The sequence below is a fragment of the Pocillopora verrucosa genome, chromosome 14 (genome assembly GCF_036669915.1).
Source record: "Pocillopora verrucosa isolate sample1 chromosome 14, ASM3666991v2, whole genome shotgun sequence".
NCBI lineage: Eukaryota > Metazoa > Cnidaria > Anthozoa > Scleractinia > Pocilloporidae > Pocillopora > Pocillopora verrucosa.
This window is the reverse complement of record NC_089325.1, coordinates 3104487-3122776: the sequence shown is the minus strand read 5'-3', so window position 1 is coordinate 3122776 and position 18290 is coordinate 3104487. Positions and strand designations below refer to the sequence as shown.

Genomic DNA, 18290 nt, shown 5'->3' with positions numbered 1-18290 from the left:
TTTTGTCTTACTCAATCGATTAAATTAAAACAAAAGGAAATATACACAGTATAATGCCTCTAGTCTATGGACACTGAAGTTCACTCAATGGAACCTCATCTCTTGTGATTATCAGGTTGAGTTCAGGTTGAGTTCAGGTTGAGTTCAGGTTGAGTTCAGGTTGAGTTCAGGTTGAGTTCAGGTTGAGTTCAGGTTGAGTTCAGGTTGAGTTCAGGTTGAGTTCAGGTTGAGTTCAGGTTGAGTATAAAGCTGGCAACTGAATGATGCAGTCAGAAATTTCTTTCTCTTTTCCCTTTCCACTCTTTACAACAGTGATATCTGCGATACTTGTGACTTGATTTCCTTATGAAGGAAGAAAGTAATAGTAGTGATTACTGGGAAGAAAACATCAGTTCCCCTACAGGAACAAAGTTCCTTGCATTTTCAAGTAGTTTTTTACTTCAAAAGAATAATAACTGACAACTTTACGACTCAATCCAGCTATACTGACCTTCATCCATTTGAAGGCTACTAAAACCTAACACCTCTCAGTAAGTGTAAACAACTCACCATTCATGGCATTTGCAATCGAGCTCTGATTCGTATACCAGCTTGGATACTACAATGAAACAAATGGAAAATTAGAGCTCTTTCAGTTGTCATATCTCTCAATCCAAAAAAAATTAGAAAAACCCTGTGTTGGCAGTAACTGTACTGCTGGTAAACTCTCATTGGTGTTGTGGATTAAATTTGACAACTTTCATTGACCCATTCATATCTTCAAATTATTAGTTTCTGGTTCTAAACACAAATATGACCCCAAGCAAGAAGAAGATGAACTATAGGTGACCAAATCCTCATTAAAATAGACTACAACAGAGGCCATTGTGTCTCCTGTAGATTTATTCACTGAAATTTAAAATATATTTATATTTTGTGCTATAAAATGTGCTACGTAAAATGTACCTCCTTAATAGCAGTGCTTGCATACATCAAAGTTTGATTGGATGCCTGAGTCAAAACAATAGTAGCAAAGAAGCTGCTTTTCTTTTCCATGGATGCTGAGCTAAATACCAGATTGCATCTGGGAGTTGTACTGAAAGAGTTCTTCAGTGATGCATAGCTGATTTTCTAAAAAAAAAGAGAACAAAATGCAAATGTCTTCAAAATCATCAAGAGATAGCAAAACTTTTAGGAATCTGAAAAGAAAGTTAATTATCAAGTTCACAATTTTAAGATCTTCAGTGAAGCTTGAAAGTTTCCATTTTTCTCAGAATCTTGCTCTGTTGTTGCATGACACTCAAACAATGACTGCAAAATACCATTTGGTGACCACTCTTAAGCTTCCAGCCATCAATATCCTTCACACCAATTTCTACATCCTCTTCATGAATTACAGAAAAATCAAGAGATTCAACTGATGACATAGGCTTTCCTCCTTCCTTTTTCTCCTCCCTCATAACATTCTGTGGAGCAAAGGTCACACAATTTTGTTAAAATTCATTACTTACAGAAATAGATCTAACAAAATTATATAACATAAGTAACCATGATTGGAAGTTGGGATTCTTTATGAACTAGACTGGCACAAATTAAAAATCAAATTACATATACTTGTAAATACCTTAAGAATCCTAGTTAAGACTTCAATTAAGTACAAAACAGATTGCCACAGCTGGGTAAGATGTCACAAGGTTTGAAACACCTGTCCTCTTACTGAACAATTGAAAGAAATTTTATATATGAAAGAGATCTTTTGGTCTCTTTGAAGCTGAAATTCGGGGAGAAATTCAATGCCCTTACTATTGTCAATTCAGTCCTATCTAAGGAGAGAATCTGTTTTTTATCCTCAAAAGCTTACCTCAAATGACCATTCGCAGTCATCAAAGCAGTACAATCTCACAACAAGGTCTTCTCCAACTCTGGTGTCATTACAAAATGCCATGACCTTCATTCTTTTGAATACTGGTAAAGATCGCTCTTTACAGTGTCCAACCACTGCAAATGTTGCAAAATAATTTGTTTTAAAGCTAACATGGTTGCTTTTGGGGAGGAATTCTTTTATTCCACATGACTTACTACCCTCCACATAACTTACTACCCATTCATCATTTTTCAACTCCTTCAAAATGATTTTCCACTTATTTGGAGAAAGCACCATGTTTGCACCATGAGGTATCTGAAGCTCAAGGGGTTCCAACAACTGGTTCCTTGAAATAAAAATAAATGCTGGACTTAGTGGAAATTCATCATCCTCAAGTAGTCCTGGTAAATCCAGCCCTTCTGGTGTGGCATGCAGTACCAAGTATTGAAGGGCAGACCTGTTGTTATCAAGAGAAACAACCTCAACTCCTGTCTTTTCAAATACCATATGACCTGGGCTATGCTGTTTTGGACACTCCAACTCTGTCTCCTTACTACCTACAAAATAAAATATGCATATGAAAAAATAGGCATAAAATATGGATATTGTAAACACAAGGTAGCTTTTTAGAAAAACAGTACGTCAAGACTCCATTTCTAGTCCTTTCTACAAAACAAATAAAAAATAGAAAACAAAATCAAAGAAACAAACAAAAAGTGAAAAGAAGTAGGGTAACTTTGTTTTTATTCAAAACACGAGGTACAGTACTCTATACACAAGAGTTTTAAGCCTATAGGCACTGAAAACATAAAGCAATGAAAACCAATTAGAGATAATAAATGATGCTTAACTAACCTGAATGTGAAGAAGTTTCTGTACTTTCAGCACAGTCCTTCTTTTCCATTAGCTCACAATTATGTACTTCATTTGGAAATGGACAATGATAGTTGCCTTCCGGTAATGGTCTTGAAATGGCTTTCCAAATCAGAAAGAAGCATATGCTCAATACAACAACTGTTGTCACTTTGTCAAGTTCGTTTGAGTTCACTTTATAGTTTTCTTGTTCTACAGTTTGCAGCTGCCCAAACTGCTCATTTAAGCCCAAAGATGGACTACGAGGCTGTATAGCGAGCCCTTGAGAGTTTTCTGAAGACGCCATTCCTTCTCTTATACAGTTCACGATACTTCGACTGTCGCTAAAACCACAACACCAGAAGCACTCTTCACAAGTTTTCGAGTGGTCGTTCAGATAGAAACCTGGCATGCACTCACCACAAATGGTATTTGATTTGGTAGAACAGTTGGCTAAAACCTTCTGACCAATCGAACAGATTTTACAAGACTGTAGAACACCCTGCTGATCAACGAAGGTTTTTCCTAAGATCGGAAGTTCACACCTGGGTATCGCACCATCAGTTACAACACTTCCACACGGTTTGGTAAGGCCAAATTCGTCTGAACAAAGAGGACAGGGTAAACAGATCTGTTTGCCATCATGCTTTACAACTGTGATCTCATCATACCAACACTTTGCTAAACAGGGTTTTCTCTTGTGGTAGCTGCACGATTGAGTTCGGGGCATCCCTTGCATGAGACATTGTGGGACAACTACGTCCAAATCACCCAAACAACATCCTGAGCAAGGGAGGCATTTAGACAAAGTTTGGTTTTGGTAATACCCATCTGGGCATGGCTTGCAACTACAGTGAGTGTTTGAGATTTTAGTGCATCGCTTTATAGTTACTTCATCTGGATTACAGGTTGAACAGGGTTTACAACTCTCGGAAGAGTAGGAATCAGAGTAGTAGTCAGAGGCACACTCCTTACACTCAACATTGGTGTCGATGGCCCTCCTAGTTCCGCAAGGGATTGTTACCTCCGATCCTGGGGGGCATTTGATGCAATCTGTACAAGCGATATTACCATCCGGCAGTTCTACTGCATGTTGGTCATCTCTGCAAACCTGAGCTGCATTGGCTTGATTGACCTATATAGAGAGGGACACAAATTAGAACAAACAAAGGTTTCTCTAAGATTAAATTTCATATGATTTAACTTTTCTGTTTGTTGACATTCGCATTCCAGTTTCCTTTCGTTTGGAAGCACGTTAACAACATAAATAACTATTAAATCTGTAGCTTGCAGTGCAGACGTGTCATTAGAGCGAGCTTATCTTATAAGCTCGCAATCATTTAACCGACCGGCCATGTTTGACTTGCAGTTAGATCTACACTCCCCTAACCCCACTCCTCTATTTATTTTTGACCGTCGACCGCCCCCTTGGTTCAAATTTATTTCTCTCCCCAGCCTTCCGCTGCCATTAAAATCAAAGATGACGGCCATAATTTTAGCTAAGAAATTTAAAACACTTTTAAACACTCTCACGCCAAAATTACACCTGCTCTGCGGGCTATTACATCTGTGAAACACACCAAAGAGTACGGTCATGAAACGTTCATAGCCTTCAGAGCAAGTGTTATTTTGGCGAGTGAGTGCTCGTCCGGAGAGACAATATACAACGTTAACTCGCCCGCACTAAAAGTACAAATGGCTGGTGCATCCTGAAAACTTCAGTCTCAGTCTTAACCGAACTGGTACTGATCAAATTTGACGTACTCTTGCCATTCAAGGCAACCTTTTTTCCTTTTGGGCCCCTTACACCTAAAATAAGTACAATAAACAGTACAATAAACATTACTGGCACATTTTAACAGTCTGTTTGGATCAAGAGGTTTTCACTTCCGCTTAACATCTCACCGTTATAGGTCATGAAATGATATAAGACAATAACCTTACCAAGACGCAGAAGAAAACATACTGTCTAAGTTGACAAGTTTCCATTTCTTTGACCTCAACTGACTGCCAAAGGTAACGGCTACCTTGATTTTACAAATGCAGAAAATCGGTTGATTTGAAGAGACGGTGATGACCCTTTACCAATAACAAATATATCGACCAAAACCTACAAAAGTGGATATTTGTTTTAACGCCACCCGAAGAATATGTTTCGATTGATTGCTAGATCTCCCTTACAAATTGGAAGGAGTTGAACCACTGTAAATTTACTCTGTTCTTTGAGGAAGTATACTAGCTAAGTACTATCCTTTCGTTTTCGAGGGGGTTTCCCCGACCTTTGTTTTATTCAGCCAATGAGCGAAAGGGAAACAAGTTAGCCAATGGGAGGGAACTTGTATAAATGATACAAATTAAGCCTGTTTTCCCCTTTCTCTAGGAAACCGATTAGTTAAAGCGAGAAAAAACGAAAGTGCTAAAAAATGGATACAGAGGACAGACGAAGCGAGGTAAGAAAGGTCCAGTGATATTAATATCGGTTAAACCTTGTGTATGAAGTTTCTTTTTCAGTTAACATCAATTAAGAACCATTGAACTACGCACTCATAAATAAGAGGGATGAAGCATTTGTAGGAAACTTTCACTTTCGAAGCACTTCTGCACAGACGTCGGAAACTGACTTTCATAACAAAACAAAAGGAAAAAGTGATTCAAAGTGCTTATTCTCTGACTTAGAGCAGCGATGAAGCAAGGAGTGAAAGAGATGACGTCCTTGACGATAGGAACGACGTTGTTCAAGATGAAATAACGCGAAACATCAGCGATTCTCCACAACCAGGCGCATCCGGCTTCAGTCCAACAGAATTTTGCGTCTGCCCTGGAGAAACAACCCCTTTACTTGATGTGAATGAAGCCATCTGCCCCCGTTGTGGGAAAATCATCGACAAAACTGTAAAAGAAGCTACGACTTCAGCGACTAATGAGCCGGGCGCAACAGCAAATGGCCATGTTGACGGATTAATTTCAAGTCTGGTACAAGGACTGGTCATTGTTCCATCCGAAGCATCTCTCGACGATGAGATTTTTTCTTCAACACAAGAAAATGGGAGCGTAGATACAGATCTTCCATGTGAGGAGGGACAAGGTGGAATCAAAATTCCCGTTGAAAGTAAGTAACACAACACGCGTTGTGAGCCATTATTCACCTGATTTGTTACTTTCTCGAAGAAATAAAGAATGCTATTTGCGTAACATTTCCGAGATTCAAAACACCATTAAACAAAATTAAAAGACTCCGAATACTATTCAATACACTACTATGAACACAAATCTTCTACCTACTTTGCTAGCATTGCTATATGGCTAATCTAATAAAGATTTGAAGGTATAATAGCCTCTAATGCATTTATGGCGTAGTCTCCTCCAGAAGCTAATAAGTCTAAACATTTACTGATGATTAACTCGCAATTGAGAGTAAACGTCCTTAGAGTGGAGAGTAAAGTTTAAGATGGAAATAACAGCTGTATAGATAACTACAAAATAAAATTAATAGTTCTCTATACTATTTGTACAAAAAAAATGCCCCTCTAAATCTTGCTTTTTTGTTTGTATTTCACAAGTCAAATTTGACTTAAATCATACTCAGTAGCCTGAATAAAACACAGCTTAAACTTCCAAAGTAATCGTATAAATTCACACGAGCAGAATTAACACTCTTTTAAAATAGAAGAAAAGCAGTATCCCCAATGTACAGTTTAACATCCAAACATCTACAGCTGCAAAGCGCTGAGTCCACTTTGAGAAGGTAATAGCAGATGCTTAAGGGGGTTAAGTTGGTTGGTTGAATCAGGGAAATGCTTCAGCCTCTTCTTGCCTCCGAAATTATACTTAGTTTTTATGCAAGTTTTCAAACTTTTTTGGATTGATCCACACAAAGATCTAAAGAAAAGCTCCAAAACAGGAGAAATCTATACCAGCTTAATTGATATATCAAAACAACAACATAAACAACAATAATTCACAACACATTAAGACATTGTGTGACAATGCTGTGAGAGCTTAATAAGGAATTATGAAAACTTTTTGTTTCTATTGTCGTTGTTGATAAACTTGTTATTGAGTTACTTTAGTTCCGAAATAGAGAACGATGCTATCAATTATCACCTGTAAGATGCGACATTACAATTGTCAAGACCATTTCCTTATGATTGACAAATGTAGTCGTGTACCTGTTATATAAAATGTAATCGCTTAATAATTGTTCTTTTAGGCATCTCACACCCATCAGTCCAAGTGCCATGTGAACCTCTCCTTCTGAAGTTCTTTGTGCTGAAACAAGATCATATAGATGTTAATGAAATGTTATTTTCATTACATTTCATCGAACATTCAGAACAGGTATAGAAAACTGTTAATAAGACACTAACAAAGTATAATTGGGCAAAGCTAAAAAAAAATATCTCCATTGCAATCCCAGTGGACTCAAGGAGTTAGTCATCAGAGCCAGTAATTTTTGCTGCCAACTTCTTTAAATGTGAAGCTCACTAGATTATTGCCCTATAAGGTCAGCCCTCTTAACCCTTACCAGTGAATATACTGCCAGGTTGATACCATCACTGCATTGTTGAATTTTCTGCCCATCATTATTAACACTTGAAACCAATAAATATTTGATGAATGGAGAGATATTGTACTAACCATCAGCTCAATAACCTTACATATTTGACAAATTCTACCAGGAAATGCTCATTCTTTGATTTGAACTACATGTACTAAATCAACTTCAATGATTTTTCCCCTTTGCTTAGGGGAGGGTAACTTCATCTGTAAGACAGTTGGAGCAACACCTGGGAATGAGATTTCAGGTTGTCCCACTTGGTGAGGAACATTCTACCCAAGCAGAGAGTAAGCATCTCCACACCATCAATGTAGAACAACAAATTACAGTTATGTTTCAATTGCTGAAACAATGTGAAAGAAAATTCATACTGCGTGGGGACACTTTTGAGGTAAAGCAACTATAGTAAAATATTCCATAAGAAAATGTTATGAGCAGGAAAAAGGACCACTCATTAAGTTGGGTGGTATCTTGATTTTAGGGATCTTGCAAACACTAGAAGAAAGGGAAGTAAGTGAATAAAATATTACTGACAATGAAGGGGGGGGTTACCTTGGTTGGCTTAACACGTATGAATAATTAATCTAGGATTTTATATACACTTTTTTTGTATATTCAAAATAACCTGTAAAACTATGTAAGACTTGGTTCCTTAGGTTGATATACAACAGTCTCTGACACTTTTTTTTTGTGAAGAGGATAGCAAAAGCAAATATTTTGTCTTTAACAAGGTCAGAGTGCAGAGACCTAAGTTTCTCACAATTTTTCCAGATCCCCAACCCCCCCCCCCCCCCCCCAAAGGCTGACCAACAGCTACATCTAAAACAAAGTAGACAGCTGACTAATACACTTGTTGTTGTGATTTCAAGAAACACCCCATAAAACAGAGTGGGCATTTGGGAAAAATCACAATAATTCACTAATAAAAACTATATTTTTTACTTACTTCTCCTAAACACTGTCAGGTACCTTTGATGCGTATAAAGTCCTTGTGCCAGAACAGAATTCCTGGTTCTGTAGCTCAAGTTTGCGTGATGCCTATTTGTGAACCTGGGGAAGTTTGTCAGGATCACATTAAGATGACAATCAACACTGGGCATACTATTCACATCATGTTAATTCCTATCTGGGTAATTCTAACCATGTTTATTAAAGTATATGTATGAATTCACCTCAGCTTTCTCTGCTATTCTGTCACTACTAGACAAAATACCTTTGAGACCTTGTAGAGGGGCTGACAATGACCTTACAAAGTTTTCTAAACTATCCACTAGGAAGAGGTCACATAATTATATTACTTTTAATCCCTTTGTAGGGATATTTTAAGAATAATCAACGTTTTAATTATTGAATAAATTAAAACAAAATTAAGTATCAGTAAGGGAATTAGTAATTGCTTTTAATAAAATAGATGGAGTGGACTGAGTAATTTCACATGGAACAGATTGCTCTGTAATAATTTTTTTCTTCTTTCTTCCTCAGTCTTCAAGGCCAGCTGATCAAGGAGAGTAAAAAATGCCTCTGTGCCTGGTGAGTAAACTTAATGATTCAGATTAAAACTCAACTCAAATTATTGGATTAAGACTGCACACAATACAATAGTTTTGCTTTGTTTAAATTTGAGTAAACTGCAACCAAACCCTCTTGTTCAAGCTTTTCCAGCTTGTATTCAGGTGTATAGAATTACAATGTAATCAGATAATAAGTTATCTTCCAAAGGACTGATTAGTCATCAGTAACAGAGAACTGCAACCCCATGATTTCTAGTTTATCATAAAAAACAATAATGTTGCCATGAGTAGCATTTTAGTGATTTTGATTTTCTCTGATTAGAAAGTTCTCACTCTAACACATTCACTAAGAATATCCAGATGGAATCTACTTGCTGGAAAAAAATTTCCTTGAACGATATCAGGGGCAATGGGAAAATTTGTGCCATTCTTAACCAATTTCAGGTTCAATAGTTGCCAAATTCTTGGATGTTATTTACTTGATGTACTTTTTTCCTGTGCATATTTGCAATTTAACTTTTGGTAACAAATGAATGCATGCAAAACTTGCTAAACAAAAAAAACACTATGCAAAAAGTCCAATTAATAAACATTGTAACCATGCTGGTTACAATGTTGCAGTAAACAATGCAAACTTATGCCCTGAATATGACCCCAGATTTGAAAATTTCCTTATTGCTCCTGGTGCACTCATGGAATCCTTTGTCTAAGCCAGCTCATTTTCATGCAATAGATTTTTCTACAATTTTCTTCATCTTTCCCTAGGAAGTCCACCAGCAGGTCATAGACTATTAATATTACCACTTAGTATCAATTGCCATTGTGAATTATTTGTAAAATATAGCTTAGCATATAAACAGATTACATATAGTCAAAACTTGCAGTAGCAGCCCTCATAATCAAGCATTATTTACACAATGAATGCAGGGTATCAAAATGTCAGTTTAAATAATTGCATTAACTTTGTAGGTTAGCTGTGATATAATCTAGCAACATTAAATTGATTTCTTAGAACTATGAAATTGGGAAACCCTCCCAAAAAAAACAAAACAAAACAAAAAAATTAGCTCTAGAGGTGGAGCGATTTTCAATTGAGTGTTGAAAGTAATCCGAGATTGCATTGGTTTTGCTCCTTTTCTCTACTGTGATAGGTCAAAAAACTTGCACCCTTTTTAACAGTTCCTTTGCAAAACCAAATCCAGTAATAACTTGGTGACTTGCATTTTTTTGCCCTTAGGGAGTTTGCTTTGTCTTACTCTAAATTCTCACTGGTTATTTACCATGCTTCCTATTACTCTGCTTGGCCATTGTGATTACTTTAACTTTGGTTTGACGACACTCAGGCGAAGAGTCCTCTATCACAATTGTTTGCTATATATATATATATATATATATATATATATAATTATATAAATAACTTATAAATCTTTTTTCATGTTCAACTTATGTAATCCCATCTTTAAAAGATACCAGAAAACAATTAGTAAAGCACTGATTACATCTAGTTTAGAGAGAGATCACTTTTATAGTGACTTACAATACTAGACTACCTCAGGTATATGAGTTTCACAGAGAAGGCCCTGACATGATTTAGGGCAATAAACAAAACAGGGTTTCTAGTGAAAGGCTAAGTGACATCTATCAAAAGGATGAATTCTTTCCCAAACCTCTTTGTCTTGCTTATGAAACAAGGAGTGGGGGTTAATTGTTGATTCACTTTGAGCCTAATCCACATGAACCCCCTCAAAAAGAGACAGAGCCTAATGATGCTGAAAAGCAACAGATCTGTTAGAAGTAAACCCACCTTTTTCAGAATTCCACTACTTTCAGTCTTTCCCCTATTTTTTCACACAGCAAAGAATATTCTACATTGGAAATTCAGTTTTTACTTTCAAAATTTTTAAGTGTTCACAGAACAAGCACAAAAGTCCATTGCCTATTAGGCATCAATGGACCTAAACTCTTTAAAATGAAACATAACACAAAGTGTGGAATTCTTAATAAGGACCTAAAAGTGGCTGCTGACAATTTTATGTTGTTCATGTTTGATGGAATATGACACTACCACTCTGACTAAGTTGATATCAGAAATAACTGTTTCATGCATCAAACAGGCCATTTTACAGTTGTGTTCTTAGTTGCCAAGCCTTTGATTTGGAATGAGGCCAAAGGTGACCTTGTTGTGATAGAGATAGCATAACAATTAAGAAATTTACATTTGAAAAGCCTCAATTTTTGTATCATAACAAAGTCACCATTAGCCTAACTCCTGCTCAAAGGCTTAGCAAGCAAGCACACAACTGCAAAATGGCTATTTACGGGCATTGTACTCATTTTCTACCTTTTCTTTCATCTTGTTTGTAAATGAAGCATACTTTCTTTTAATTTCTGAAAATTTACCTACACATAAGCCTTCTTCAGTAGTTTTTCCATCCTTCTCCACCTAACTCACACAATTTCCCACAAGTGTTCTTCATAAAAATGACTTTTTAGTTGTGTTCTTCTGGACATTGATTATTTCTATCTGTATGATCAAGATAACTTATGCAGAGTGGTGGTGTCACACATGATCCAAGCATCAAACAACTTTCACATTGTCACCAGCCACATTAAAGTCATTTATACACTACATAAATACAACCTTCAAAATACACTTTCACTGGAAACATATTTTGCTAACTAAGTATGGTCATTGGAAAAAGCTCTCTAAGTCAAACAGCTAGCTTTCAATAACAGAAATACCATTACCAGTGAAAGTGGACTTTGAAGATTACAAAGCTGTTGAGATGACTACGAGCTTTGTGTATTCTAGGGAGTTTTGCCACTCCTAAATAAGGGTGACAAAATTTTCTGGCATACACCATGAAAAATGCTGTCAGCAATTACCTAGCCTCCAATTGAAATGTTTACATTATAAATAGATTATTTAGAATATTGATATCATTAGTCCAATTAATACACACTTACCTTGAAAAATGTAAAATGCTAAGAATAATAGGCCATTTTACGGTTATGTAATTAGTTTCCAGGCCTTTGATTTGGAGTGAGGCTGAAGGTGACCTTGTTGTCATAAAGACCAGAATCTAGTTAGCATGATAACAAAGTAAGTAATTTAAACTTGAAAAGTAGCAAGGTTTGTATCATAACAAGGTCACCCTTAGACTCACTCATGTTAAAAGGCTTGGCAACCAAGCATGCAACTTTAAAATGGACTATATTTACTATAATCAAATTTGGTTTTGCTAGTCTGACAGCTACATAAATACATGGCATTCATAACCTCAAAAAAATGTAATTTAATTTAATTCCTAATTCTCATCATATTGTACAACAATCCAAGATAAATAATAACTTTAACATTTCTCATGAAAAATAGACACAGTTAAGTTCAGTAAAGTCTATACAGTTAGGATTATGAAAACTTGTTGGACATGATCTCCCAACTGCATAGATATACATAAAAATAGAATGAACAAAATGATAATCCTTTCAATCAAATCAGCCACCAAAGTCAGAGATGGAATGTCATGTATTTGTGTCATTTGTACATAATTATATATAATTATACTGGGTACAAATACCACTATCAGTAATGTATAAAACATTAGTGGGCCAGTTATTTATAAGTTTTGTCACTGTCTAGCAAATCAACTCCTTAACATTCTTCAAAATACCAAACATATTGTCTTAAAGATGAAATCCATGAACACCTTTATGACCCATGTCTAACACAGGAAAAACATCTATTCATTTCAAACAACCCACTCATACAGAAATCTAAAGATTCCTATATCATCTTAAACTGTGGCAAAACTTAAGATTTCACTGAAATAACTGGCCCTAAAAGTACTTCAGCATGTGTAATAAGCTGACTTTAACCCTTCCACTTCCAAGATCTCACTAGTAATTCTCTTCACTGTCTGCCATACAATTCTTAAGATGTTAGTTTGAAAGAACTTGGTGTTGAATCAACGAATAGTCATTCAATTGCTCATTTTCTTTATTATTGTCACATATCTGCTTAATTTTGACTTGATATTGTAAGGAGAAATTCTGTATTGATCACTCATGGGAAGTAAGAGGGTTAAGCTGTAAGTACTGATAATTTTATAAGTGATTGTGAATATGTTTTTGTTTACTTGTATTTCTTCCTCTGAAAGCTACCTACAGATAGACAATCATGAAAATTTGAATAATGCTAAAAGGGACTGTCACATTTTAAGCATCTTAAATTTTTAGCCCACATTTTTATCAAGCTTATCACTTGCACTTGATGTTGTTCTATCCTTTTTCCCATTTATTGTAACCTTTTTTGTAATAAATGTCTCACAATTTATTATTGAAATCTGAAAGCAATTATTATTAATATCATCATCACTTTCCATGACCTTAAAAATTACTCAAAACACGATGACATAGCTCCCTACAAAGAATGACAAGCAAGTTACACATCAATAGTACTACTGATGTGTAACCTGCATTGACAACCCTCTCAATCCCAAGATCAACTATCAGTTCCCCTCCCTGTCTACCATACAGTTTTCATTACTTTAGCTATTTATTTTGTTAGGATAAACAATATCATTTGGTTGTTATTTTACTATCCTTTTCATCACCTTTTTGCAAAAAATTGTTTTGATATTGTGAAACAAAATTCCTCTTTGGTCACCCCTGGGATTAAAAGGGTTCATGAGATCCAAACAAATATATCATGGTTTATCTTGTATTATTGCATGTGGAAGATATATGAAGGAAGTCAGTGTCTTTTTTAACATTAGTGTATGTATTATAGTATAATTTGGAGCCGCAAGTCATAAAAAATATGAGTTACCAGTAAGCAATCTTAAATTTGATAATGTTGTAGTAAGCATTGGATTGTATCACATGACCCTTGTAAAGTGTTGTAGGGGTAAAGTATCACAAGACACTTCTATTGAAAAATATTAGACAAAAACCACTGGCACCAGTTGTTCAAAGGGTGAATAATGCCATCCACTGGATAAATCGCTATTCTTTGGATAGCACTATATCCTTATTTCAAATTCTCTAGATAGCAATTTATCAGTTGGACAGTGTCATCTGCCCATTGAATAACTGGGCCCAATATATTATAAAAGGGAAGTACAGCTGCACCCAGGAAAGTTTTCTAAATAGTCAACAATCTTTTACTCACTAGGCAGTACATTATATATTGAGATATCTGTTGTTTATTACCATGTGTTAGAAGAGCTGATGACTAGGCACACAAGTTTTAAATCAATTTTTCCTGGAATGTAAGCCCTGTAAATCTGAGCCTTACTATCATTGTAGAATTTTACAATAATTGGAGGGAGGGGACATCAGGACAAATAAGTATTTGAAAATTAATCAAACGAGAACTTTGTATGTATTGAACGTTTGCCTGTCCACTTCATCTTACACTAGTGCCTTAATTTCTGACGATCAACTTACAGAGCTTCCTCCTCAGTAGCACTGCCTTTCTGTAGTGGTCTTCCAAATGAGGCTTTCCATAGAACTGTCTTTTCATATTAGCTGATAAAATAAACTGTACTAGCTATCCTAATATTTGAGTGCTCCTCCCTGTGATAGTTGTTTTTGTTTGTTTGTTTATTTGTTTTTTTTGGTAATACTTACTTTAAACAGTCATTCACCTAGTCTCTCTACTCCTTTAACACATGGTTGATTTGGTTTTTTGATACAATGAATGTGATATAAGCATATATTGTGCAACATTGACAAATAGTTACAGGATTAAATAAAACATAACAGTGGCTCACCAAAGTTTGTTTGATTGTTTCTACTTGGAATGCAACATTGTGCACTTCTTTGCTTAGGGATCCTAATGCTGCCAGCCCACCACAAACATAACATACATCATATAATAACATTCAGGGGGTAATTGTTCCCTTTATGCTGTTACATAGAAGCACAGGTGTGAGTTGCTTACATACACAGGTATCAAGATCGTGCATTTGTCGTAAGCTTGTTATGATGTTAACATCAATGATACCACATAAATTGCACATTTTAACCAAGTTACTATTAAAGTAGAAACTCACAATTTAAGAGCTTTCTTCTCAGTAAATTTTGCATTTGTACTCTCTGGATGTGACTCAATGGTCGGTGACATGAGCTATACACCATATGGTATTGTAATTCACTTTCTCCAGTTTTGTATCATAATAGCGTTCAAGGAACGAAACACCCCAAATGCATCCTTGAGTGGTTTAAAAAATATCCTGAAAGAACTGCTGTTCTGTCATTTGCTCAGCAATCCAGAAACTTATACCATGAATGTAAGTTGGAGGAAAGAGACTGAATGGAATAAACTCTTTTCCCAATGACAACCCATCCACCTAAAATATCAGTAACAAATCACCTCCAAATTTTACAAAATCACTAGTTATAATAATTAAAAGGATTGTGGGTACCAATCAAAGGTAACTTGTGTTGCCAATATTAGAAATTATATTTTATACAACATGATTCTTTTACAAAAAATATTATATAGCCTTTTTTGAATGAAAAAGAAAGAAGAGGAAGCATAAAGCACATGTGACTCTTGTGAATGAAAAATATGACACATGCACCTCACACAAAAATTCAACTGCTGTTGATTATGGTCATATCCTTAGACCACAACTATGAAGAACTACAACCACTACCCTATTTCCCTTGACAGGCCAGAGATTAAGATGGCTAAGAATCAAAAGTCTCATACTGACCCTTAGTGTATGACTGACAAGTTAATGTAAACACAATGCACACAGATTTTTATCAGAACTACAGCTTGAAACAAAAGACCAAAGAAATAAACATCACAGCAACAAAAGAAGTACCATTTGGTATGACTTAGTCAAACACCAAAAAGATGAGTGGTAGTTACCCTATATGTCTTCCATATGGAAATTAGCTGAATCATAGACAAACACTATCAGTTCCTTAGAAAAAGCATACATAGCGGGGTGTGAAATTAATTTTTTTTTCTGATAGCCTCTTGGCTCCTAAATTCTTCAAAGTGGTAACCAATTCAAAAGAAGTTGGTCGCCATTTTCAAAGACAAACAAACCCTTTTTTTTTACGCTGTCATCGTTCTAGAAATTAAGTTAGGGAAAAGATCTTTAACGTGCTACAAAGTGGACACTAGGATAGATGATATGCAATGTTCAAGCTCACCTAAATCCAAGATGGCGTCTAGTGATCGATCTTGATGCATGTGCTGTGTTTTAGAAACAAATTTAATGAGGAAGTTTGTCGCAGATTTATCTTTGCAAATCTTTTAAATTTACTATATCTCTAGGTAAGGTTATGATGAAACATTCTAGTTGTCAATTTGGCGACTAATTTTCAGGATTTGGTCGCCAAAGTAAAAAATTTAGTCGCATTGGCACCTGTATTAGGTGCAATTTCACGCCCTGCATAGCTGTGCAATGTTAATTACACAAATTCCTTTATTGACCAAAATTGTCATATGCCATTTTGACAATTCCCTCAGCCACTGTTTTAGAACAAGGGTGAATAAGAAGCCTTTTACATAAAAATGAATTTAGTCACTCATGAAAGTAATTTCATTTACAACTAGAGGTTTTGCATCCGACCTTGTTTTAAGGATAAGAATTTTTGAAACTACTGAACTCAACAATTTATAACAAATGGTTCTTACTTGTGACTGAATCAAAACTATTCTTGAATCTGAATAACATGTGTCAGGACAATTTCAATTCCTATACTGTAGATTATAAGTTTAAAAAATTTGCAAAATGGCTTGGAGGACTTACCCATGAGTCACTGACACAGGATTGAAAGGTCTTGGCTCAAGCCATTTCCAGGAGTGACGGTTCTTGCATGGTATTTTTGGGCAACCAAATTGAATTTAATGTCTCGCACACTCACATGGGACACTGGGCACACGCAAACTGTTACGGATAACTGAAAATTACTTTAAAGAGGTTGAGCCCATAAGTGATTCTGGTTGATATTATGACTTCAATACCAGTTATGAAAACATAACTTACTGTCCTCACACCATTCCACTTAAAGGGTACGGCGTCACTTCATCTTGACAACCACATCAAAAAATGCCATCCCACATTACATGGACAGAAGAACCTTCTGTGAGGGTTCAGGGATGATTTCCGTAAAGCTCTATACTTCATCATGCACATAGTTCTTGAATAAAGAAAAACGGCGAAAACAATATAATGACTTTGGAACCTGGGCTTTGTTTTATAACAGTATTGGATTGAATCATTCCGAGGTTGACATCATAGAAGGTATTTTGATGGGGCAGGTCAAATTGATTGGTTTCGTGATGGCAGCTGGCGCTAAGGAAAATTCTACAGAATTTAAGTCACCGGCCGTTCGCATCTTAACCTTCACGGTGCGTTGATTTATCGCTAAGAAATAGCACTCTCCTGCAGTAAGTAAGGAGAATCTGGTGAGAAAACGATCAGCTAACCAACTCATCAATACCAAATAATCTCCAAGTGACAGAGCTTCTTAAAAGCCTAGCGAACTCATCATTTAAAAAAAAGACAAACAAACAAATACCAACCAGCTCTCGCAGCTCGGTAAACAACCTGCCAAGAGTTTCCAAGCTCCCTTCTTGGATTGTCTAAGGGCGTTCCTCCCTGACACTGACAGAGGCTTACACAGATATCGCCTTTGAACCGTTCCACGTGGTGCGCGGTGCTTGCAAAGAACCGCTCACCAGATCTCTCGATTTGGCAATGTTTGATTTGCCGCCAGTGAGTGGAAAATGAAAGATCACCCGATCAAACGTTCTAGAGCCAAATTTTTGACGAAGATCTGTCGCATCTACCTCGTGCATGATCTCAACGCTTTCAAAAGAGGACAGTTTCTCGATGTTTTTCACAGCGAAGTCGCGCGCGACTCAAACGATATCCCAACGATTTACACATGTCTTTGATAACGCTGACGCAAAACAAACTGTGAATGAAAAGTTACCATCTCCGACTACTAGCACATTATAAGAATATGATTTTGGGTCAAGTAACGCCATAGTCGTTAATAAATCGGAAACACATAGCGTTGAAATCTAAAGCTCAGGTGTACGCTACTTAGTTTGCGCGCTCGAACGTGGTTTGTTATTGACGTGGTTTAAGCATCACCAAATAAGAGTCCAGCTTTCTATTAATATGGCAGTGATGGTTACGTACATGGGCGGCTGTTTTAGAAGCGTAATCTCACATTTAGCAAGGAGACACTCAAGGTCTACTTAGGTTGTTAAATTTCGATTTGTTATGTCAGGAAGGCGGAGTACCTGTGCCAGAGGAGAAACCCAGCCGAACAATCCTTTCAGGTCGGCGACAGATGCCTCTCACATCAAAGCCCCAGAAAAACAAGTGTAGTTGCCTTGAGGTTATTCGGGAAACTCTCCCTGCTCTGGTGAATTCTTCTCACAAAGGACAGCAAGGTAGAATAGGAATAATAGGTGGATATCAGGAGTTTAATGAAGATAATCATAGTCCTGGGCTTCAGAGATTACTGATTTTGCGTCATTATT

General features: G+C 36.3%; 3 protein-coding genes across 5 annotated transcripts; 1 reads left to right on the top strand and 2 right to left on the bottom strand.

Moving 5' to 3' along the window:
• Nucleotides 1-12: 12 nt before the first annotated feature.
• On the bottom strand, nt 13-4917 carry LOC131784309 (uncharacterized). The gene is made up of 7 exons (XM_059101109.2): nt 4640-4917; nt 2699-3830; nt 1841-2400; nt 1302-1445; nt 946-1110; nt 550-598; nt 13-342 (listed from the first exon to the last, which is right to left on the bottom strand). Exons 1-7 carry the CDS (start codon nt 4682-4684, stop codon nt 233-235), a joined length of 2205 nt encoding a protein of 734 aa, XP_058957092.2. The 5' UTR covers nt 4685-4917; the 3' UTR covers nt 13-232.
• A 59-nt stretch (nt 4918-4976) lies between these two features.
• Nucleotides 4977-14715, top strand: LOC131784316 (uncharacterized). 3 transcript variants are annotated; one of them, XM_066160868.1, is made up of 7 exons: nt 4977-5145; nt 5372-5804; nt 6906-7033; nt 7444-7644; nt 8219-8383; nt 8736-8783; nt 10002-14714. In XM_066160868.1, exons 1-6 carry the CDS (start codon nt 5119-5121, stop codon nt 8763-8765), a joined length of 984 nt encoding a protein of 327 aa, XP_066016965.1. In that variant the 5' UTR covers nt 4977-5118; the 3' UTR covers nt 8766-8783; nt 10002-14714. The 3 variants fall into 3 exon arrangements, with proteins under 3 accessions (XP_066016965.1, XP_058957102.2, XP_066016964.1); XM_059101119.2 differs by having other exon boundaries at nt 4978-5145; nt 9530-14715; XM_066160867.1 differs by lacking the exon at nt 10002-14714 and having other exon boundaries at nt 4982-5145; nt 8736-9240.
• Nucleotides 5817-17857, bottom strand: LOC131784319 (ferredoxin-fold anticodon-binding domain-containing protein 1-like). The gene is given in 7 exon segments (XM_066160869.1): nt 5817-6964; nt 8200-8303; nt 15941-15983; nt 16543-16680; nt 16780-16933; nt 17319-17474; nt 17477-17857. Coding segments are annotated over 3 exon segments (480 nt in total). The 5' UTR covers nt 17787-17857; the 3' UTR covers nt 5817-6964; nt 8200-8303; nt 15941-15983; nt 16543-16680; nt 16780-16919.
• Nucleotides 17858-18290: the final 433 nt, after the last annotated feature.

Coding starts and splice junctions, on each gene's coding strand:
- LOC131784309 (XM_059101109.2), bottom strand. CDS start 4,684: ATGGAAACTTGTCAACTTAGACAGTATGTTTTCTTCTGCGTCTTG. Junction 3,831..4,639: donor ATGTTTTCTTCTGCGTCTTG/GTAAGGTTATTG, acceptor CTCTCTATATAG/GTCAATCAAGCCAATGCAGC. Junction 599..945: donor CAAGCACTGCTATTAAGGAG/GTACATTTTACG, acceptor GTTTCATTGTAG/TATCCAAGCTGGTATACGAA.
- LOC131784316 (XM_059101119.2), top strand. CDS start 5,119: ATGGATACAGAGGACAGACGAAGCGAG. Junction 5,146..5,371: donor CAGAGGACAGACGAAGCGAG/GTAAGAAAGGTC, acceptor TCTCTGACTTAG/AGCAGCGATGAAGCAAGGAG. Junction 7,645..8,218: donor TGCGTGGGGACACTTTTGAG/GTAAAGCAACTA, acceptor AAACACTGTCAG/GTACCTTTGATGCGTATAAA.